This window comes from Haliotis rufescens, unplaced genomic scaffold (genome assembly GCF_023055435.1).
Source record: "Haliotis rufescens isolate VD_foot unplaced genomic scaffold, xgHalRufe1.0.p SCAF_3, whole genome shotgun sequence".
Classification (NCBI taxonomy): Eukaryota; Metazoa; Mollusca; class Gastropoda; order Lepetellida; family Haliotidae; genus Haliotis; species Haliotis rufescens.
Window position 1 is genome coordinate 64,769,886 of NW_025964001.1, and position 25,487 is coordinate 64,795,372.

At 41.9% G+C, this 25,487-nt stretch overlaps 1 protein-coding gene across 1 annotated transcript; it reads right to left on the bottom strand.

The window, feature by feature from the left end:
- Positions 1-24,291: 24,291 nt before the first annotated feature.
- On the bottom strand, positions 24,292-24,873 carry LOC125384414 (extensin-1-like). The gene has a single exon (XM_048403476.1). The coding sequence runs from the start codon at positions 24,871-24,873 to the stop codon at positions 24,292-24,294; it is 582 nt and encodes a 193-aa protein (XP_048259433.1).
- Positions 24,874-25,487: the final 614 nt, after the last annotated feature.

A 25,487-nucleotide genomic window follows, 5' to 3' on the forward strand; every position in this document is an offset into this window, starting at 1 on the left:
TTGCTGAGTGTGGTGTTAAACCACAAACAAACACGACATGTCCCTGGCACAGTTCTAAGATAGTGTTTTGTTTTGGCAGAAGGGGATTCGTGAAGGAGCTTCACGTGGTGTTAACGCAATACACTGTTTTAAGTCTGGTTGTCGCCTGTGGTTATTTAATTCCAGAAACGAGCATAATCACACATTTTGGGATAGAAACCGAAAAGAGCATTTTGGACAATCAATCTGGCATTTTGTAATAGCATTGGTAATAGCAGTAATAGTAGCAGTTGTAGTAGTAGTAGTAGTAGTAGTAGTAGTAGTAGTAGTAGTAGTAACAGTAGCAGTGTAGTAACAGAAGCAGTAATAGTAGTTTGAGTGCCAATGGTAGCAATTCCAGTAGGGTAGTAGTAGTAGTAGTAGTGAGAGTAGAAGTAGTGGGAGCAGTAGAAGTAGTAGTAGTAGTATTGGTAGTAGTAGTAGTAGTAGTAGTAGTAGTAGTAGTAGTAGTAGTAGTAAAAGTAGAAGCAATAGTGGTAGTAGTAGTAGTAGTAGTAACAGTAGCAGTGTAGTAACAGAAGCAGTAATAGTAGTTTGAGTCCCAATGGTAGCAATTCCAGTAGGGTAGTAGTAGTAGTAGTAGTAGTAGTGGGAGTACAAGTAGTGGGAGCAGTAGTAGTAGTAGTAGTAGTATTGGTAGTAGTAGTAGTAGTAGTAAAAGTAGAAGCAATAGTAGTAGTAGTAGTAGTAGTAGTAGTAATAGTAGCAGGGTAGTAACAGAAGCAGTGTAGTAACAGAAGCAGTAATAGTAGTTTGAGTGCCAGTGGGAGCAACATCATCAGTAGCAATAGTAGTAGTATTGAAAATAGCAGTAGAAGTAGTAGTGGTAGAAGTAGTAGTAGTAGTAGTAGTGGGAGTACCAATGGTAGCAATTCCAGTAGGGTAGTAGTAGTAGTAGTAGTAGTAGTAGTAGTTGGAGTACCAATGGTAGCAACATCAGTAGGGTAGTAGTGGTAGTAGTAGTGGTAGTAGTGGGAGTAGTAGTAGTGAGAGTACTAGTAGTAGTAGTAGTGGGAGTAGTAGTAGTAGTAGTAGTAATAGTTGTAGCAATAGTAGTTGTAGTAGTAGTAGTAGTACTGGGCGTACTAATGGTAGCAACTCCAGTAGGTTAGTAGTAGTAGTAGTAGTAGTAGTAGTAGTTGTGGTAGTAGTTGGAGTATTAGTAGTAGTAGTAGTAGTAGTTGTAGTAGTAGTTATAGTTGTAGTAGCAGTAGCGTGAGTACCAATGGTAGCAACTCCAGTAGGTTAGTAGTAGTAGTAGTAGTAGTTGTGGTAGTAGTTGGAGTAGTAGTAGTAGTAGTAGTAGTAGTAGTAGTAGTAGTTGTAGTAGTTAATATAGTTGTAGTAGCAGTAGCGTGAGTACCAATGGTAGCAACATCAGTAGGGTAGTAGTTATTGTAGCAGAAGGAGGAGGGCGACGACGACGAGGACGCTTCAGGAATATATTGAGTAGCAGTGTGCCTTCTCGCGTCCAGCACAACAAGATAATGCATGTAGGGTTATAAGCCATTGTACCGGTTAAATCCAGAAAACCTGACGAGCCGACATATGTAAGAACACACAAGCGGAAACCAAATCAAAAAATGTTTCGCCACATCATAAGCAATACAATGAAATTTCTAGGCTGTATGCATGCACATCTGTACATAGAGTGGGTGAAAGAGTAATTTGGTTTTAAAACCTCAAGCACGAATGCGCAATGGAAGGCTGATTATATTCATAAGCCTTTATGTATACTGTTACTCCATCAAGCCCTGGTCAATCTGTCTGGTCCATGAAGATGCATAAACTCATTCTGACAACTCTGTCTATTGCTTCAATATCTCAAGTAATCAAATGAACTTTTCTTCAAAGATAACTTTTTTAAATCTAGACTACAGACACACGATGGCCATATAATGCTATCAAAATGAGCTCCAGCTATATTTGATTGATAATGTTTTCAACATCCACTTCGCCCACCTCGCCGTAACCATCCACGTCAGTTGTCAGCCGCCAGTCATCATACGCCTATCTCCCCGACACCAGATTGAATATTCGAGGTTTTATAAACACAAGATACACACAAAAATACCATAATTGAGTTTGGGTGCACAGGTCATGGCATCGTCTTTCTTTCGAAAATGTCGAAGACAATAATTTCGTCTCGCAAACGTTTGAAATGTCGGGGGAAGGCTGACTGGAGTCCAGAACACCACTGACATTTATGTTGTTTTCATTGCATATATTTCGTGATGTCCCTATGGCATGTAATTTTCATATTTACAGGCCCTCCAAGGAACACTGTCTGGAACAAATTCTGCATAAGCCCCCACATGGCACCGTAGTCCATGGTGGGTAGACAAAATAGTTTAGATACAACAGATTACTCTGAGCTCATTTCCCTTCAGATTTGATGTCAATGGGAAGAATATAAATACGAGCTCAACTTGTTTCTTATCAACTGTATGCCCCTTCATTTACCCCCAGACGAAGAGGCACATGTTTATTTTCAAAAATTGTTTTTACATTAAGCATGGATGTCATTGGGTCCTTGTTATGATCCAAATATTAGAGGAATCAGAGAATCCACTTTAAATGCGATAGCAGCAAAACAACTAAGGCCACCAGATCCATGTTTAAAACTGTGATTATATTCTACTCAAATCAGTTACAGAACACCCGGTTCTTTCATGTTACTAAAGTTAATCTGCCATCCCATGAATTCCATGAAATCAAATTGATTTATGTAAACTTTGTGGTAAGACATTTAGGCATCCCCATTGGCACCAATTTTGCTCCCTTCTTGCTGGTTTGTAAACAGATTTATCTACACTTCAGGTATATGAGTGATCTGATATCGTTCAATAAGCACTAATCCCGCAACTCCAGCCTTTGGTCTACATTTCACTCCTTTTGAGGTACAAGAAAGCATTTTCTTTCTACCAAGATTTTAAAAAGCGTCATGCGACTCTTCCTCAGAAGTTGTTTGATCAATATAACAACATCCAAGTCCAAAGTATAGGTTTTACAGTGGACATCTGGATAACCTTTCCTCATTTGACACATCAGTGACAAAAATACCTGTATGTTGACTTGTACCATTTGTTCCTGTGTTGGTTTCTTTTCAGGTGAACGGTATACTTGCTTTTGCATGTGTCAGAGACATGTGCCCAGGGTGGGGCAGGATATACTCACCTTTTCGTGAACACCTGATACCACCATTACTTGATGGTCATTCATGGGCGCACGCTCATAATATTGTCAGAATTGTACAATCTGATTCTGATTTTGTCATAGATTTCTTATGAATAAAGAATGGCTTTTGTCGATTTCTTATGGATATGAAAATGGGTTTGTAGCATACATTTTCATATGCACATGCTCATGGTATTGTCAGAATCGTTCAGTGGATACGCTTATGGAAAGGATTTTGTCACTTTCATTTACAGGTGCTCCGGGATCGCGTTCGTTTATATTCGGCAATTCGTATATTCAGTATTCATTATATCCCATAGTACATTACTTCCCATAGTTCATTATTTCCCATCGTTCGTTATTTCCCATACCTCTTAATTGTTATCCTCAAATCTTTGTCTCTCCTGAAGAAAAAGGATTAATAGATTTTGCTGACAAGCAATATGCCAAGTTAATGGAGAATGATCTCCCCAGGAAGTGTAACCGGAAGCTGAATTTTCCCACTGAACAAAATAGGAAACATATTTCAGTTTCTTGTTTTGTTGTTATCAGGCAAGGGACAATGGAATCAGTTATTGGAAATAGAGAGGAGGCACACGCACAACACTCTAATTTAAAGTTACGAGAACTGTACGAAAACAAGCAATAGAACTGCGTAATTGCATAAAAGCGTTAAACTAAGATGTTTATGAACTCTAGAAAAGCGCTATTGGAAATAAGGCAGCATTTCTTGAATACTGTCTTTCAAACATATTCAGTGACAGTAACCTTAGCCAAAGACATAGACAATCGACCAAGAGGGTGACTCTCCACAACACCTGGTCAATCATATTGTAACCTTGATGAGTGAACGGTCCTTCTGTCAGTTGTAATTCAGTTGTTTAAAACTGTGCCCTACTGTGTTGCAAAACGAATATATTTCTTAATATTTATCTTAGCAGGACATACTTACAGTTCTCTGGAACACCTGGTGTCATCACTCATTTTTAGTTGTCCATTCATATAATTTCCACAGCTAATTGCCCTTTACACCAAGTGAAATCTGTTTCACCAGAAAATCTGCCCTGGTTATCCTCTTGCATTGGCAGTTTATATTTCCATGGAATGCAAAAAGGCAAAAGCAGTCTCTTTACATGTCAGGAAAGTGTCATCGATCCACTTCGGTTCATCTCCCACCTCACAAATGCCGAGGAGAATATACTACATTTGTAAATGTAATACAGAATTTGATAATAGCTGCTACAATCACAAGTCCATTATTAAGAATGGTATTAGCCTGTCAGATAGCGCGAGATTCCCGCCACCCTAACACTAGCGGGAAATGTTCCGTGCTGGGACAATCCCAGGGGACCTAGCAGAGGGCTGTCTGCAGCACTGTGGGCGCCATGTTGGGCAGATGAGCACAATATTACTGTCAAGGATCGAGGCAACTTAAAGGATCACATATACAGTAATTCGAGACGCTGAACTTCACAGGTTTCTTTCCTTGTTTAGGCGCCACCAAAACTGAGTTAGGTTTATGAGGTTATTCATTCCTGTTTATCTGGGAATGCAACATGTACATGTGGAAAGCAGAATGGTCTTTGGCACTGGTGAGACAAAAGTCCAAAACATTTATTAACTTAATGTTTACATTGTTCACTGATCAAACAATGAATTCAAACAATGAAGAACGTGTTGTCTCATTTTTTCATCAGTTTTAAGGAGTGTTTTCCAAACGACATTATTATTGACGGTGAACGTCTAAATGTAGTTCATTTCCTATCATCCCTGCAATAGATTCTGCCACATTCTTCAAGTTTTGATTTAGAATAAGCACACTAGATAAGCTCAATCTCAGACATATTCAAGTGAATATGTACAGCACTGTTTCAAATGTCCTACTTATCCATAGCCACATTCAGTTGCCTCGCTGACATGGATGAAGCATGTCATCGATCCCAATTGCGGGGACCGATGCTTATGATATCAATCATAAGATTGGTACAGACTCGATTATCTACAGACCGCCGTCATATAGCTGGAATATTGCTAAGTGTGGCGTAAACAACTAACCAACCAACCAACCAACCAATCATTCAATTGCACGAGTTGCAGTATTTCTTGCCTATAATAACTGTTAATCAACTACCTGTACAGACATAACATGAAATACTAACGAAATATCAGTAGGCGGTGTTTTACAACAGACTAGCGGCGCCGAAAACTATTATGATACTTGAATGTCACAGGGAGAGATGGCAGGTTGGCCAATAGTTAGGGGACTGTGACTGACGAATATGTATCGCTCTGTATATAATTCAGTGCTACATGATTCAACAATGTATTGGTTATGATCATGTGAAACCATCAGTCATCGATTGGTTTCAGTATCTGATCTACTATTGGTCATTACCTGGTTGCGTCATTCACCCCTGGGGTAGCTCTTCATTTATTGACAGACATTTACCATCAGTGCGTCGATTAATAATCTCTCTTGCATGCCATGGCAATGGATAGCCAGTTTAGTCATGCGCAGAAATATCCTGTTTGTTTCTTTTCATGGCAGTCGGGTAGTTATTTAGATTATGCACAGAACTAAACTAAATGGCAAAAGAAAGTACAGTTTGGCAATTTGTAATTTTCCTAAAAACAGCGATAACTAGTGGAAAGTGGGTATTGGGAATATGACAGCCCAGGAACAGGTACCAAAAAATACATCACCCGAACGCGCCATCTTTGTCAGGTTTCCCGCGTATGGCATTAACTGCACGTGCATGTTAGCTGTATAAATGCGTTCGTCTGCAGGGTATAACCACGTGTGATGAAAGCAAACAAAAGAAATGCAACGACTGTCACAGGAGCAGAGAGGCGGGGGGCCATCGTTATGGCGGAAATGGGGGGCTACACAGGTCCAAATTGCCAGAAGGTTTGGTTGTACTTCATTGACAGTAGCCAGGCTGATTCAACGGTACAGGCAGACAGGGAGGACACAGGACAGTCCTAGAATCGGACGACCCCGAGTGACAACACCATTAGAAGACGGTAACCTGCGAAACAGATTCGTAAGGGCATTCCGAGCGTATAGTCCTTTCCGAGGAATGGTACTGACTGCTCAACATCGACGCCTGAGACTGCGATGGGCGAGGCATGTGAGAAATTGGCGTCGAGTGCTGTTTACTGATGAAAGTCGGTTTAACTTGTTTCGAAATGACGGCAGAGAACGAGTTTATCGACGCATATGGGAAAGTTTGGCTCCGGCGTGTATTCGAGAGGTCCATCCATTCGGCGGGAGAGATTTGATTTAGTGATTATACAGGGAAACCTGAACGCTGTGTAGTACAGTGACCAAGTGTTGCTGCAAGTTGGGCTTCCGTTCTTACAAAACCAGCAGCAGGGGACATTGTTTCAACAAGACAATGCCAGACCCCATACTACAAGACTGACTCGGAACTGTCTAAACCAGCAGAACGTTGACGTTTTGCCCTGGCCTGCCCACTCACCCGATATGAATCCTATTGAACATCTGCGGGACCATCTTGACAGACAGATTAGAGCACGTCACCAGCCTCCCGTCAACGGACAAGAATTGACGAGTGAAACGGATTCCAGTCCATGTCTTCACAGCATGCATTGAGGCAGCTGGAGGTAAAACACGCTATTGAAGGCAACTGTGTCGACAATGAACTTGTAGTGTGTCTGACAATTTTTGGGTGACATTTCAGACAACTTTTGAAAATGAAATTTCTTACCCCACCATTGTTTACCTTGAGCTTACATCAACTGTGGTTGATTAATCATTTGTTACCCCTCCCTAGATTATTATAATTCACAACAATACCTCTCCTTGTTATTTTTTTTATCGATCATGGCACTCGACCTATACTTTCGTTTGCTGCCCAATTTATTTCTCGCTTTCACTTCAATGTGATTGCACACCAAACGGAAGGATGTATAGAACCTTTTTGATCTTTTGCATGTCGAAGCGACTGGATAGTTATTGAAACTATTTTCAGTCTCGTATACCGGGTTATTCGACAGTTAATGGAAGAACAATTTTTTCCCCTTCTGACGACTATAGGAGTAGTAAGAATACAAGTATAAGTATTTCCCTTTCTTAATGTCAGGGTAGTCAACGTTGGCAAGTATTGATGCGTGATGGCTCATGAGGATTTGTGACGGCTTATGATGTCGAGTGGTGGAGAATGGTGGAAACTGCTTGCTCATGATGGCGAGTTGTGGAGAATGGTGGCAATAGGTGGAGAGTAGTGGCCAGTGATGGAGAGTGGTAGAGAGGGCTGGAGAGTGGTTGAGAGTGGCGACGACTGTAGGCTCATGATGGAGCGTGGTGGTTCATGATGGCAACTGGCTTCCAAGAGAGACGTAATCGGGATCAAGTACTATCTTTAATAGCGTATTGTGATGTATCAGAACAAACAATGATTGTAGTGCGACACGTATCGATACTGGATACTTGATGATGTCACCCTTCACATAATTATGCTGCCTTCTTATTGATTATGCCATGCCACACCGGTTTTCAAGACAGGTTATTTAATATTCAGGAAAACCCCGGAATCCACTTTTACTTGAAGAAAGTGCAGTCATATAGAGTTCAATTTATTTTGCACAAGTTTCACAATTTGGGAGGGGTTGACTTGTGGCACGTGATGGTCATGTGCACGGAACTAGTTCCACTATAGTTCTAGTCCTTGCTGGCATCGCCGAGGTGTCAAGGACACGTCCGTCAAAGCACGTGACTGTAATTCTACGCGTTTAATCAGTTTTACTTTACTGCATATAACTAAGTTAGTGACTATTTTTGCTGATTTAACGAGGATACGTATATGTTGTAAGTATTCACGTTTTGTTTTGTTAATAAAAAGTGAAGAGAATGTGATGAAATCAGCCAGTTTACGGGGACAACTTCGCACGATGATGCTGTCCTAGCCAACTTTCCCACTACCCGACTATCATTGACCAAGTTATGTTCGGTATCTTGTTTCCAAAATATCTTTTTTCCTGCACCTGCAATGACAATAGCTATGTTGCGTTATCGAGTTTGTCACACACACAAGAGTGTATAACAGTTGCACGAACATCTGAGCTCGGCACAGCAGGAGAATAGAACTGTAACTTGGGATTAGTTATTCCTGATGTTTTCGCTTCCATGTTCTTATCAGATGTACATTTGACTTGCCTTTGCATGTGTTTGTGACGTGCCATCGATGAGACAGGATGCACTCACCTTTTTGAGAAAATATGTTATTATCGCTATTTGATTGTGATTCATAACAACGTGTTCATGATATTGTAAGAATCTTACAGTGGCAGAGATTCTTATGACCATGAACATGGTTTGATCACTTTTATATCTTTTATTGTTTTAGTTTCATAAAACTTTCATTTCCGAAGTTTTGTCAAAAATATTTTACTCAGTGATCCACGTGCGCGTGTGGTCGTACTGTTTTGCAATCATCGACTCCCAATACGAAAGTCACGGACATCTGTTTGGATGCACAAAGACAAACTGCTTGTACAAAATTGGCGAGTTTTTTTCTAGGATTAACGTTAGATTGTACATAAATGCAGGGCATACCTTCGGCACCACAGCTCTTTTGCAAGGAAATACTACAAATTACTTTCAAAATTACTCTGGACAGTATTTAATGAGTTTTTTTCTGTCTCCAGAACATCCATGACATGGAGGACTTTTCAAATTTGATTTTCTTTCACTTTTGTTTTATTTACATATTCTCTTTTATGCCAGGCTTTGAAGTACAAAATTGCCCACATAGTTAACATTTGGCAAACAAGGGTATGTTTGACCTGATGGTTATATATCAACACGGAAATTAGATCGTTACTCTTTATCAAATGTACAATCTGTAGAATGTCATCAATGACGTCAACATCAATCGTAATCGTCCCCAAAACTTTTAAATGCGTCCATACAGTAACGATACCAATAAACACGTCACCAGTACACTTCATCAGCACATCGGTAATCACGTCTGCTTACATTATTTCTATCACACTCAGTTTAACGTGAATCTTAAAGTGGATCCAATTTCATTTTACCACGTTGATCACGACCAAAACAAGAGGATCATGCCACCAATATTCACGAAACCCGTAGAGATACACATCATCGTCACATGGATCATGTAATATGTATTACACGCCCTTCCGGAACAGATCGATCATAACGTATCTTCAGGTAGCGCTGACGTCCTGCGACCCTGTGTGAAATGTGGCCTCTATAATCTGAGAGTAAATCTCACAGGTATAAAATACACATTACATCTTTCTGGACCAGCATAAAGTGTGACTTAATTTGCCCAACGGATTACCATAACATATAAACTACTGTCAACAGAGAGCGCGATAACAGATCTGAAATACAGATATACCACTATTACACCGGTTGCATAACAGCCATAGAGGAAGGGAATACAGCCACTAAAGAACCATTCTCCGTGCATGAGTGTACATCCATTAGCCTCCAGACATATATGCCTACAGATTCATCACAATAATTTGATCCTACTGTGAAACAGACGAAATCAGATAACAACTACATTCTTCTTCAAAAAACGCAATCTTTTTGCATTTGTGAAATCTGGTCTGGACATCATCCGTTCTAGACATGCTATATGGCCATTCGTTCCTGAGTTGATAATGATCAAATATACTACCAACCACTAAAACGACATAGACTTTTCGCGTCAAAGATCAAAACCGCAATTACAGGGGATTTCGATCCGGGTCCAGTCTCTTGGCGTTTTTCATCCCAGTAACACCAAACCCTTCAAATTAACTTTTCATCTGGACTAGGAGTGCCCAAGTAATTTGAAGACATCCGTGCACGGTTTGAGTTCTTTCCTGGTATACCTAGTTGAATCAAGCTACAGTCAAACAGAACGAGGTATTGGCGAAAGATTTATACCCTGTGTGGTAATCGAGATCAATGTTGCTAACATATTGGTTACTGACCATCAACATGCGCGCTCATTTCCACACTTGAGAAGCCTGGTCAATGGGCACAGCAGCCAATTCTAATGACCTCAGGTCAATAACGGACCAACATCAAGTGCGGCTGCTCAACTGTCCGTATCCGCGCCTTTGATTAAGATGTGTGTACGTTTTCCTCGGAAGGTTTAATGTTGGCAATATATGCACCTCAGTATCGAACAGAAATAAGACGGAGATACAACCTAGGGAGTGGGTATTTATTTGTACATCAACTACACGTAAACCAAGTGTCTGGGGCGGTCGTGGAGTATTTGGAAAGGATGAACTTGTTCAACCAGCTGAGCTCAATCGTTGAGACACACATTCAGGAATATTTATATCAGGGATAACGTACTCTACCTTCATACATGTCTTCCCCCATCGATTCCTGTGGGATTTCTCCCAAGACATGGTCCCCAGCAACCCATGCTTGTACAAGTCGACTGATGGATCGGAGGCATGCTCATTCCTAATGATATTAATCTTTGGGTCGTCGGGTCAAGACGCGATTAAAAGTCCGCCGTCATATAAGAGCTGACATGTTGCTGAGTGTGGTGTTAAACCACAAACAAACAACATGTCCCTATCTCAGTTCTAAGATTGTGTTTTGCTTTGGCAGAAGGGGATTCGTGAATGAGCTTCATGCGGTGTTTACACTGCGAAAAGTCTGGTTATCACGAGTGGTTATTTGTTTGGAAACGATTAAGACATACTTTCATGACACCAATGAATAACTACAGGGAGGCAATTCATACTTTTATAATAGCGAAGTCAAGTCGATAGAATTAGAAAAAGAGCATTTTGGACAATCAATGTGGCATTTCGTAGTAGCAGTAGTAGTAATAGGCGTGTCAGTAGTAGCACAACCAGTAGTAGTATTTGTAGTAGTAATAGTAGTAGTGGGTGGAGGAGGAGGACGACAACGAAGACGAATCAGGAACATCTTGAGACATGCCACCTTATGTAAGAACATGCAAGCGGAAAACAAAATCAAAGAATGTTTCGCCACATGATAAGCAATACCATGAAATTTCTTGGCTATATGCATGCACATCTGTGCATAGAGTGGGTGAAAGAGTAATTTGGTTTTAATACCTCAAGCACGAATGCGCAATGGAAGGCTGATTATATTCATAAGCCTTTATGTATACTATTACTCCATCAAGTCCTGGTGAATCTGTCTGGTCCATGAAGATGCATAAACTCAATCTGACAACTCTGTCTATTGCTTCAATATCTCAAGTAAACAAATGCACTTTTCTTCAAAGATAACTTATTTAAATCTAGACTACGGACATACGATGGCCATATATTGCTGTCAAAATGAGCTCCAGCTATATTTGATTGATAATGTTTTCAACATCCACCTCGCTCGCCTCGGCCTAACCATCCACGTCAGTTGTCAGCCGCCAGTCATCATACGCCCATCTCCCCGACTCCAGATTAAATATTCGAGGTTATAACACCAGACACACAAAAACTACCATGATTGATTTTGGGTGCACAGGGCATGGCATGGTCTTTCTTTCAAAAATGTCATAGACAATTATTTCGTCTTGCAAACGTTTGAAATGTCTGGGGAAGGCTGACTGGAGTCCAGAACACCACTGACATTTATGTTGTTTTCATTGCATATATTTCGTGATGTCCCTATGGCATGTAATTTTCATATTTACAGGCCCTCCAAGGAACACTGTCTGGAACAAAATCTGCATAAGCCCCCACATGATACTGTAGTCCATGATGGGTAGACAAAATAGTTTAGATACAACAGATTAATCTGAGCTCATTTCCCCACAGATTGTAAATGGGAGGAATATAGAAACGAGCTCAACTTGTTTCTTGTAAATTGTATGCCGCTTCAAAAACCCCAGACGAAGAGGCACATGCATATTTGCATACACTTGTTATGACCCAAATGTTAAAGGAATCAGAGGATCCCATTTAAATACGATAGTAGCAAAACAACTAAGGCCACCAGACCCATGTTTTGAAAACTTAGATTCTACTCACAAGAAGTTACAGAACACCCGGTTCTTTCATGTTACTAAAGTTAATCCGCCAATCCATGAATTCCATGAAATCAAATTGATTTATGTAAACTTTGTGGTAAGACATTGAGGCATCCCCATTGGCACCAATTGTGCTCCCTTCTCGCTGATTTGTAAAGAGGTTTATCTACGCTTCAAGTATATGAGTGATCTGATATCGTTCAATAAGCACTAATCCCGCAGCTCCAGCCTTTGGTCTACATTTCACTCCTTTTGAGGTACAAGCGAGCATTTTCTTTCTACCAAGATTTTAAAAAGCGTCATGCGACTCTTCCTCAGAAGTTGTTTGATCAATATAACAACATCCAAGGCCTAAGTATAGGTTTCAAAACGTTTTACAGTGGACATCTGGATAACCTTTTTACATTTGACACATCAGATAGAAAAATTACTTGCATGTTGACTTGTACCATTTGTTCCTGTGTTGGTTTCTTTTCAGGTGAACGGTATACTTTCTTTTGCATGTGTCAGTGACGGATGCGCAGGGCGGGGCAGGATATACTCACCTTTTCGTGAACACCTGATATCACCACTATTTGATGGTGAATAGTGGACGCACGCTCACGATAATGTCGGAATTGTACAATCGATTCTGATTTTGTCATAGATTATTATGAATAAAGAATGACTTTTGTCGATTTCTTATGAATATGAAAATGGGTTTGTCGCTTATATTTTCATATACACATGCTCGTGATATAGTCGGGATCGTTCAGTGGATACGCTTATTGAAAGTGTTTTGTCACTTTTATTTACATTTCGTTTACATTCGGTAATTCGTATAATCAGTATTAATCATATCCTATGCTTCATTATTTCCCATAGTTCATTAATTGCCATCGTTTGTTATTTCCAATAGTTTTTTAGTTACCCTTAAATCTTTGTCTCTCCTGAAGAAAAAGAATGTAATAGATTTTGCTGACAAGCAATATGCCAAGTTAATGGAGAATGATCCCCCAGTAACTGTAACCGGAAGCTGAATTTTCCCACTGAAGAAAATAGAAAACATATTTCAGTGTCTTGTTTTGTTCTCAGACAAGGGACAATAGAGTCAGCTATCGGAAATAGTGAGGACGCTCATGCACAAAACTCTAATTTACAGTTACGAGAACTGTACGAAGACAAGCAATAGAACTGCATAATGGTATAAAAGCCTTAAAACTAAGATATTTATGAACTCTAGAAAAACGATATTGGGAGGCTGTCTCTAATGCTGTTGGGCATTATGTAAGAATTTCTTGAATGATGTCTTTCAAAGATACACAGTGACAGTAACCATAGTCAAAGATATGGACAATCAACCAAATGGGTGAGTCTCCACAACGCCTGGTCAATCATATTGTAACCTTGATGAGTGAACGGTCCTTCTGTCAGTTGTAATTCAGTTGTTTAAAACTGTGCCCCACTGTGTTGCAAAACGAATATATTTCTTAGCATTTTTTTAGCAGGATATGCTAACAGTTCTCTGGAACACCTGGTGTCATCACTGATTTTCGGGGCTGTCGGGTAGCCTAGTGGTTAAAGCGTTCGCTCGCCACGCCAAAGACCCGAGTTCGATTACCGACATGGGTACAATGTGTGAAGCCCATTTCTGGTATCCCCCGCCGTGATATTGCTCGAATGTTGCTAAAAGCGGCGTAAAACCATACTCACTCACTCACTCATCACTGATTTTCAGTGGTCCATTCATATCATTTCCACAGCTAATTGCCCTTTACACCAAGTGGAATCTGTTTCACCAGGAAATCTGGGCAGTTATTCTCTTGCACTGACAGTTTATATTTCGATGGAATGCAAAAAGGCAAGACCAGACACTTTACATTTTAAGGAAAGTGTCATCGGTCCACTTCGGTTCATCTCCCACCTCACAAATGCCGAGCAGATTATACTACATTTGTAAATGTAATACAGAATTTGATTATAACTACTACTACTATAATCACAACTCCATTATCAAGAATGGTATTAGCCTGTCAGATAGCGCGAGATTCCCCGCCACCCTAACACTAGCGGGAAATGTTCCGTGCTGGGACATTCCCAGGGGACCTAGCACAGGGCGGTCTGCAGCACTGTGGGCGCCATGTGGGGCAGATGAGCTGAATATTACTGTCAAGGATCGAGGCAACTTAAAGGATCACATATACAGTAATTCGAGACGCTGAACTTCACAGGTTTCTTTCCTTGTTTAGGCGCCACCAAAACTGAGTTAGGTTTATGAGGTTATTCATTCCTGTTTATCTGGGAATGCAACATGTGGAAAGCAGTATGGTCTTTGGCACTGGTGAAACAAAAGTCCAAAACATACAAAACATTTATTGATTTAATGTTGAAATTGTTCACTAAAAAAAAGAATGAATTCTGCTGAGGAAAGTGTTGTCTCATTTTTCAATCAGTTTTAAGGAATGTTTTTTTCCAAACGGCATTATTATTGACGGTGAACATCTAAATGTTATTCATTTCCTATCATCCATGCCATAAACGCATTCTTCAAGTTATGATTTAGAATAAGCACACCCGATAAGCACAATCTCAGACATATTCAAGTGAATATGTACAGCACTGTTTCAAATGTCCTACTTATCCATAGCCACATTCAGTTGCCTCGCTGACTTGGTTGAAGCATGTCATCGATCCAAATTGCGTGGATCGATGCTCATAATATCAATCACAGGATTGTCTGGTCCAGACTCTATTATCTACAGACCGCCGTCATATAGCTGGAATATTGCTGAGTGCGGCGTAAAAGCAAAAACAACAACCAACCAATCTATCATTCAATTGCACGAGTTGCAGCGTTTACTGCCTATAATAACAGTTAAGCAACTACCTGTAAAGACAAAACATGAAATGTTAACGAAATATCAGTAGGCGGTGTTTTAACAGCAGACTAACGGCGCCGAAAACAATTATGATACTTGAATGTCACAGGGAGCGATGGCAGGTCGGCCAATATTTTGGGGACTTTGACTGACGAATATATATCGCTTGGTGTACAATTCTATGCTAAATGATTCAACAATGTACATGTATTTGTTACGATCATGTGAAACAATTCACAGAACAATTTCTCGCTTGCACTTTAAGGTGATTGCACATCAAACGCAAGGATGTATAAAACCGTTTTGATCTTTTGCATGTTGATAGTTATTGAAACTGTTTTCAGTCTCGTATATCCATGATGGCTCATTATGGAGAGTGGTCACTCATGATGGCGAGTGGTGGAGAGGGGTGGCTCATGATGGCGAGTGGTGGAGAGTGGTTGGTCATGATGGCAAGTGGTGGAGAGTGGTGGCTCATGATGGCGAGTGGTTGAGAGTGGTAGCTAATGATGGCTCATTATCGCGAGTGGTGGAAAGTGGAGGCTGAAGATGGCGGGTTGTGGAGAGCGGTGGAGAGTGGTGGCGAGAGGCGGAAAGTAGTAGCTCATGGTGGGGAGCGGTGGCGACCAGTGGCGAGCTGTGGCGAGTGATGGAGAGAGCAGGCTTATGATAGTGAGAGGTTTCGAAGTGGTAGCAAGTGGTGACGTGCATCAGAGAGAGGTGGCGAGTGGCGGAGAATGGTGGCTCAAGATGGCGAGTGGTGGCGATTGATGGTGACTGGCGGCGAGTGCTGGAATGTGGTTGCGAGGATAGAGGGTGGCTCACTGTCGAGTGCGGGAGAGGGGTGGCAAGTGGTGGAGAGGGTTGGAGAGTGGTGGCGAGTGGAAGAAAATGGTAGCTCATGATGGAGAGTGGTGGTACTTGAGAGACGGAATCGGGAATTAGTGTTATTGTTAATAGCGTATTGCGATGTATCAGAACAAACAATGATTGTAGTGCGACACGTACCACATCAGTTTTCAAAATAGGACATTATATGTTATTATTTGAAGAAAGTGCGGTCATATAGAGTTCAATATATTACAAACAAGTAAACTAGTGGGGAGTGGTTGACTGGTGTCACTTGATGGTCATGTGCACGGAACTAGTAATCTATAGTTCCAGTCCTTGCTTCCATCTCCGAGGTGTCGAGAGCAGGTCCGTCAAAGCACGTGACTGTAATTCTACGCATGTAATCAGTTTTACTTTCCTGCATTCAACTGAATTAGTGACTATTTTACCAGGATACGTACATGTTATAAGTATTGATGTTTTGTTTTGGTAGTAAAAAGTGAAGAGAATGGGATTAAATCAGCCAGTGTATGAGGATTACATGACTTCTCACACGATGATACCGTCCTATCCCCCTTCTCCACCACCAGAGTATTTTTCTATGATTAAGGTTAGATTGTACATCAATGCAGAGCATACCTTCGGCGCCAAAGAAATACTACAAATTACTTTCAAAATTACTCTGGACAGTCGTTAATGAGGTTTTTTTCTATCTCAATAAGATCCATGACATAGAGGCCTTTTTTAATTTGATTTTCTTTTACTTCTGGCTTACTTGCACATACTCAATGATCCCAGGCTTTGAAGTACGATATTGCCCACATGGCTAACATGTGTCCAACAAGGGTATGTTTGCCCTGATGGTTATATATCAACACGGAAATTCGATCGTTCGTCTTTATCAAATGTACAATTTGTAGCATGTAGCATCAGTGGCGTCAACACAAATCGCAAACGTCCCCAATACATTTAAATGGATCAATACAGTAACGATACCAATAAGACGTCACCAGTACATCTCATCTGCAAATCTGTAATCGGGTAAGCTTGCTGTCACAATCACTTCAGCGTGAATCTTAACAGTGGATCCAATTTCATTGGGATCATGCCACCAATATACACTGAACTCGTACAGATACACATCATCTTCACATGGATTATGTAATATCTATTACACGTCCTTCCGGAACGGTTCAATCAAAAACGCATGTTTAGGAAGAACTCACGCCATCTGTCCCTGTGTGAAATGTGGCCTCTATAATCTGAGAGTAAATGTCACAGGTATAAAATACAAATTACATCTTTCTGGACCAGCATAAAGTGTGACTTAATTTGCCCAAAGGGTTACCATAACATATAAACTATTGTTAGATGAAACGGAAAACAAGTGTAAAACAAGTGTCTGGGAGCGGAGGTGGAGTATTTGGAAAGGATGAACTTGTCCAATCAGCTAAAGCACAATCGTTGAGACACACATACAGGCATATTTATATCAGGGATAACGTACTCTATCTTCATGCATGTCTTGTACCAGTCGATTGATTGTGCGGTGGTCGGACTCCGTGATTTGTGTGATTGCGCGTCATCGTACATTGGAAGAATGCTCATTCTTAATGATATCAATAACTTGTTTGTCGGGTCAAGACGCGATTTAAAGTCCGCCTTCATATATGAACTGACATATTGCTGAGTGTGGTGTTAAACCACAAACAAACAACAACATGTCCCTGGCACAGTTCTAAGATAGTGTTTTGCTTTGTCAGAAGGGGATGCGTGAAGGAGCTTCACGCAATACACTGTTTTAAGTCTGGTTGTCGCCTGTGGTTATTTGATTCCAGAAACGAGCATAATCACACATTTTGGGATAGAAACCGAAAAGAGCTTTTTGGACAATCAATCTGGCATTTCGTAATAGCATTGGTAATAGCAGTAATAGTAGCAGTTGTAGTAGTAGTTGTAGTAGTAGTAGTAGTAGTAGTAGTAGTATTAGTAACAGTAGCAGTGTAGTAAGAGAAGCAGTAATAGTAGTTTGAGTGCCAGTGGGAGCAACATCATTAGTAGTAACAGTAGTAGTAGTAGTGAAAATAGTAGTAGTAGTAATAGTAGAAGTAGTAGTAGTAGTAGTAATGGGAGTACCAATGGTAGCAACTCAAGTAGGGTAGTAGTAGTAGTAGTAGTAGTAGTAGTAGTTTTTGTAGTAGTAGTAGTAGTAGTAGTAGTAGTAGTAGTGGGAGTAGCAATGGTAGCAACATCGGTAGGGTACTAGTGGTAGTAGAGCAACGGTAGCAACATCAGTAAGGTAGTAGTAGTAGCAGTGGTAGTAGTGGGAGTAGTAGTAGTGGGAGTAGTAGTAGTAGTAGTAGTGGTAGTAGTAGTAGTAATAGTAGTAGCAATAGTAGTTGTAGTAGTAGTAGTAGTACTGGGGGTACCAATGGTAGCAACTCCAGTAGGGAAGTAGTAGTAGTAGTGGTAGTAGTAGTAGTAGTAGTAGTAGTAGTAGTAGTAGCGTGAGTACCAATGGTAGCAACTCCAGTAGGTTAGTAGTAGTAGTAGTAGTAGTTGTGGTAGTAGTTGGAGTATTAGTAGTAGTAGTAGTAGTAGTTGTAGTAGTAGTTATAGTTGTAGTAGCAGTAGCGTGAGTACCAATGGTAGCAACATCAGTAGGGTAGTAGTTGTTGTAGCAGAAGGAGGAGGGCGACGACGACGAGGACGCATCAGGAATATATTGAGTAGCAGTGTGCCTTCTCGCGTCCAGCACAACAAGATAATGCATGTAGGGTTATAAGCCACTGTACCGGTTAAATCCAGAAAACCTGACGAGCCGACATATGTAAGAACACACAAGCGGAAACCAAATCAAAGAATGTTTCGCCACATCATAAGCAATACAATGAAATTTCTAGCCTGTATGCATGCACATCTGTACCTAGATGGGGTGAAAGAGTAATTTGGTTTTAATACCTCAAGCAGGAAAGCGCAATGGAAGGCTGATTATATTCATAAGCCTTTATGCATACTATTACTCCATCAAGTCCTGGTGAATCTGTCTGTTCCACGAAGATGCATAAACTCAATCTGACAACTCTGTCTATTGCTTCAATATCTCAAGTAATCAAATGCACTTTTCTTCAAAGATAACTTATTTAAATCTAGACTACGGACACACGATGGTCATATAATGCTGTCAAAATGAGCTCCAGCTATATTTGATTGATAATGTTTTCAACATCCACCTCGCCCGCCTCGCCGTAAACCATCCACGTCAGTTGTCAGCCGCCAGTCATCATACGCCCATCTCCCCGACACCAGATTAAATATTCGAGGTTATAACACAAGATACACAAAAACTACCATGATTGATTTTGGGTGCACAGGGCATGGCATGGTCTTTCTTTCAAAAATGTCATAGACAATTATTTCGTCTTGCAAACGTTTGAAATGTCTGGGGAAGGCTGACTGGAGTCCAGAACACCACTGACATTTATGTTGTTTTCATTGCATATATTTCGTGATGTGCTATGGCATGGAATTTTCATATTGACAGGCCCTCCAAGGAACACTGTCTGGAACAAATTCTGCATAAACCCCCTCATGACACTGTAGTCCATGATGGGTAAGCAAAATAATTTAGATACAACAGATTAATCTTAGCTCATTTCCCTGCAGATTTGATGGCAATGGGAAGAATATAAATACGAGCGCAACTTGTTTCTTATCAACTGTATGCCCCTTCATCACCCAAGACGAAGAGGCACATGTTTATTTGCATACACTTTTTTGACATTAAGCATGGATGTCATTGATTCCTTGTTATAACCCAAATATTAAAGGAATCAGAGAATCCACTTTAAATGCGATAGTTGCAAAAATTATAAGGCAACCAGACCCATGTTTTGAAAACTTATATTCTACTTAACAAAACACCCGATTCTTTCATGTTACTAAAGTTTATCCGCCACCCCATGAATTCCATGAAATCAAATTGATTTATGTAAACTTTGTGGTAAGACATTTAGGAATCCCCATTCGAACCAATTGTGCTCCCTTCTTGCTGATTTGTAAAGAGGTTTATCTACGCTTCAAGTATATAAGTGATCTGGTACCGTAAATTAGCACTAATCCCGCAGCTCCAGCCTTTGTTCTACATTTCCTTCCTTTTCAGGTTCAAGCGAAAATTTTCTTTCTACCAAGATTTTAAAAAGCGTCATGCGACTCTTGCTCAGAAGGTGTTTGATCAATAAAACAACATCCAAGGCCTAAGTATAGGTTTTACAGTGGACGTCTGGATAACCTTTCCACATTTGACGCATCAGTGACAAAAATTACTTGTATGTTGACTTGTACCATTTGTTCCTGTGTTGGTTTCTTTTCAGGTGAACGGTATACTTGCTTTTGCATGTGTCAGTGACGGATGCGCGGGGCGGGGCAGGATATACTCACCTTTTGTGAACACCTGATCTCACAACTATCTGATGGTCAATAATGGACGCACGCTCATAATATTGTCGGAAGTGTACAATCGATTCTTATTTTGTCATAGATTTCTCATGAATAAAGAATGACTTTTGTCGATTTCTTATGAATCTGAAAATGGGTTTGTCGCTTATATTTTCATATACAAATGTTCATGATATAGTCGGCATCGTTCAGTGGATAAGCTTATGGAAAGTGTTTTGTCACTTTCATTTACATTTCGTATATATTCGGCAATTCGTTTACTCGGTATTCATCATATCCTATGGTTCATTATTTCCCATAGTTCATTACTTCCCATCATTTGTTATTTCCAATAGTTTTTTAGATGTTACCCTTAAATCTTTGTCTCTCCTGAAGAAAAAGAATGTAATAGATTTTGCTGACAAGCAATATGCCAAGTTCATGTAGAATGATCCCCCAGTAACTGTAACCGGAAGCTGAATTTTCCCACTGAACAAAATAGAAAACATATTTCAGTGTCTTGTTTTGTTCTCAGACAAGAGACAATAGAGTCAGCTATCGGAAATAGAGAGGACACTCATGCACAACACTCTAAGTTAAAGTTACGAGAACTGTACGAAGACAAGAAATAAAACTGCATAATGCTATAAAAGCCTTAAAACTAAGATATTTATGAACTCTAGAAACGCGATGTTGGGAGGCTGTCTCTAATGTTGTTGGGAATTATGTCAAGATACTCAGTGACAGTAACCTTAGCCAAAGACATAGACAATCGACCAAGTGGGTGAGTCTCTAAACACCTGGTCAATCATATTGTTACCCTTGATGAGTGAACGGTCCTTCTGTCAGTTGTAATTCAGTTGTTTAAAACTGTGCCCCACTGTGTTGCAAAACGAATATATTTCTTAACATTTTTCGTTGCAGGACATGCTTACAGTTCTCTGGAACACCTGGTGTCATCACTGATTTTCAGTGGTCCATTCATATAATTTCCACAGCTGTTTGCCCTTAACACCAAGTGGAATCTGTTTCACCAGAACATCTGGGCTGGTTATTCTCTTGCATTGGCAGTTTATATTTCCATGGAATGCAAAAGGCAAAAGCAGTCTGTTTACATGTCAGGAAAGTGTCATTGATCCACTTCGGTTGATCTCCCACCTCACAAATGCCGAGGAAAATATGCTCAATTTGTAAATGTAATATATAATTTGATAATAGCTACTACTATAATCACAACTCCATTATCAAGAATAGTATTAGCCTGTCAGATAGCGCGAGATTCCCCGCCACCCTAACACTAGCGTGAAATGTTCCGTGCTGGGACAATCCCGAAGGACCTAGCACAGGGCGGTCTGCAGCACTGTGGGCGCCATGTTGGGCAGATGAGCTGAATATTACTGTCAAGGATCGAGGCAACTTGTTTAGGCGCCACCAAAACTGGTTATTCATTCCTGTTTATCTCGGAATGCAACATGTGGAAAGCAGTATGGTCTTTGGCACTGGTGAGACAAAAGTCCAAAACATACAAAACATTTATTGATTAAATGTTGAAATTGTTCACTGATAAAACAATGAATTTTGCTGAAGAATGTGTTGTCTCATTTTTCCACCAGTTTTAAGGAATGTTTTTTTCCAAACGACATTATTATTGACGGTGAACATCTAAATGTAATTCATTTCCTATCATCCATGCCATGAACCCATTATTCAAGTTATGATTTAGAGTAAGCACACTCGATAAACACAATCTCAGACATATTCAAGTGAATATGTACAGCACTGTTTCAAATGTCCTATTTATCCATAGCCACATTCAGTTGCCTCGCTGACTTGGTTGAAGCATGTCATCGATCCAAATTGCGTAAATCGATGCTCATGATATCAATCACTGGACTGTCTGGTCCAGACTCTATTATCTACAGACCGGCGTCATATAGCTGGAATATTGCTGAGTGCGGCGTAAAACAACAAACCAACCAATCAATCATTCATCTGCACGAGTTGCAGCGTTTACTGCCTATAATAACAGTTAAGCAACTACCTGTACAGACAAAACATGAAATATTAACGAAATATCAGTAGGCGGTGTATTAACAGCAGACTAACGGCGCCGAAAACAATTATGATACTTGAATGTCACAGGGAGCGATGGCAGGTCGGCCAATAGTTTGGGGACTATGACTGACGAATATATATATCGCTTTGTGTACAATTCCATGCTAAATGATTCAACAATGTACATGTATTTGTTACGATCATACAATAAGTTATCGATTGGTTTCAGTATCTGATCTACCATTGGCCATTACCTTTTTGCGATATTTACCCCTGGGGTAGCTCTTCATTTATTGACAGACAATTACCATCAGTGCGTCGATTAATAATCTCTCTTGCATGCCACGGTAATGGATAGCCAGTTTGGGGATGCGCAGAAATATCCTGTTTCTTCCTTTTCAAGGCGATTGGATAGTTATTTAAATAATGCGCAGAACTTTTTCTCGCTTGCACTTCGAGGTGATTGCACACCAAACGCAAGGATGTATGGAACCTTTTTGATCTTTAGCATGTCGAAGCGACTGGAAAGTTATTGAAACCATTTCAATCTCGTATGCCCGGTTATTTGACAGTAAATGGAATAATGCGCAGAACTATTTTTCACTGTGACGGCTGCAGGAGTTGTAAGAATAGACAGAAGTTTTTCCTTTCTTAATGTCAGGGAAGTCAACGAAGGCGAGTAGTGATGCGTGAAGGCGAGTGGTGTAGAGTCGTGCAGACTGCTGGCTCTTAAAGGCGAGTGGTGGCGAGTGGTGGTGAGTGGTGGAGAGTTGTGGGGATTGATGGAGAGTGGTGAAGAGTGTTGATGAAGTTTGGTGAGTGGTGGTGTGTGGTGGAGACTATTGGCCAGTCGTGGAGAGTGGTGGCTCATGATGTCGAGTGGTGTAGAGTCATAGAGACTGTTGGCTCATTAAGGCGAGTGGTGACGACTGGTGGCTTATGATGGATTGTGGTGGAAAGAGGGGGAGACTAGTGGCCAGTGGTGGTGAGTGGTGGTGAGTGGTGGTGAGTGGTGGTGAGTGGTGGTGAGTGGTGGAGACGATTGGCCAGTGGTGGAGAGTGGTGGTGAGTGGTGGTGAGTGGTGGTGAGTGGTGGTGAGTGGTGGTGAGTGGTGGAGACGATTGGCCAGTGGTGGAGAGTGGTGGTGAGTGGTGGTGAGTGGTGGAGACGATTGGCCAGTGGTGGAGAGTGGTGGTGAGTGGTGGTGAGTGGTGGTGAGTGGTGGTGAGTGGTGGCCAGTGGTGGAGAGTGGTGGAGAGTGGTGGAGAGTGGTGGTGAGTGGTGGTGAGTGGTGGAGAGTGGTGGTGAGTGGTGGTGAGTGGTGGTGAGTGGTGGTGAGTGGTGGTGAGTGGTGGAGAGTGGTGGAGAGTGGTGGTGAGTGGTGGTGAGTGGTGGTGAGTGGTGGTGAGTGGTGGAGACGATTGGCCAGTGGTGGAGAGCGGTGGTGAGTGGTGGAGAGTGGTGGTGAGTGGTGGTGAGTGGTGGTGAGTGGTGGTGAGTGGTGGTGAGTGGTGGAGACGATTGGCCAGTGGTGGTGAGTGGTGGTGAGTGGTGGAGAGTGGTGGAGAGTGGTGGTGAGTGGTGGAGAGTGGTGGTGAGTGGTGGAGAGTGGTGGTGAGTGGTGGTGAGTGGTGGTGAGTGGTGGTGAGTGGTGGTGAGTGATGGAGACTAATGGCCAGTGGTGGTGAGTGGTGGTGAGTGGTGGTGACTATTGGCCAGTGGTGGAGAATGGTGGCTCATGATGTCGAGTAGTGTAGAGTCATAGAGACTGTTGGCTCATGAAGGCGAGTGGTGACGACTGGTGGCTTATGATGGATTGTGGTGGAAAGAGGGGGAGACTAGTGGCCAGTGGTGGAGGTTGGTTGATCATGATGGCTCATGATGTCGACTAGTCTAGATTCGTGGAGTCTGTTGGCTTATGAAGGCTAGTGGTGGACAGTGTTGGAGAGCGCCGGAGAACTGTGGCGAGTGGTGGCAAGTGTTGGAGAGTGGTGGTGAGCGGTGGAGAGTAGTGGCTCACGATGTCGAGTGGTGGCGAGTGGTGGTGAGTGTTGGAGAGTGGTGTTGAGAGTTGGCGAGTGGTGGAGAGTGTTGGCGAGTGGTGGTGAGTGGTGGAGAGTGGTAATGAGTGATGGACAATGGTGGCGAGTGTTGGCGAGTGGTGGAGAGTTGTTGCGAGTGGTGGACGGTGGCGGTGAGTGGTGGCGAGTGGTGGCGAGTGGTGGACGGTGGTGGTGATTGGTGGCGAGTGGTTGTGCGTGGTGGAGAGTGGTGATGAGTGATGGACAGTGGTGGTGAGTGGTGGCGAATGGAGGAGAGTGGTGGAGAGTGGTGGTGAGTGGTGGCGAATGGAGGAGAGTGGTGGAGAGTGGTGATGAGTGATGGACAGTGGTGGCGAGTGGTGGTGAGTGGTGGCGAATGGAGGAGAGTGGTGGAGAGTGGTTGTGAGTGATGGAGAATGGAGGCTCATTGTGGAGAATGGTGGCTCATGATAGCGAGTGATGGAGAGTGGTGGTGAGTGATGGAGAGAGGTGGCGAGTGGTGGAGAGTGGTGATGAGTGGTGGAGAGTGGTGGTGAGTGGTGGTGAGTGGTGGTGAGTGGTGGCGAATGGAGGAGAGTGGTGGAGAGTGGTGATGAGTGATGGACAGTGGTGGCGAGTGGTGGTGAGTGGTGGCGAATGGAGGAGAGTGGTGGAGAGTGGTTGTGAGTGATGGAGAATGGAGGCTCATTGTGGAGAATGGTGGCTCATGATAGCGAGTGATGGAGAGTGGTGGTGAGTGATGGAGAGAGGTGGCGAGTGGTGGAGAGTGGTGGTGAGTGATGGAGAGTGGTGGCGAGTGGTGGAGAGTGGTGGCGAGTGGTGGAGAGTGGTGGTGAGTGATGGTTCATGGTGGAGAATGGTGGCTTATGATGGCGAGTGGTCGGGAGTGGTGGAGAGTGATTCAGAGAGGTGAGGAATGGTGGCTCACCATGGCGAGCGGTGGTGAGTGATGCAGAGTGGTGGCGAGTTGTGGCGAGTGGTGGAGACTGGCTGCTCATGATTGAGAGTGGTGATTCGTCATCGCGACTGGCTTCAAAGAGAG

Coding starts and splice junctions, on each gene's coding strand:
- LOC125384414 (XM_048403476.1), bottom strand. CDS start 24,873: ATGAGCCTCCATTCTCCATCACTCACAACCACTCTCCACCACTCTCCT.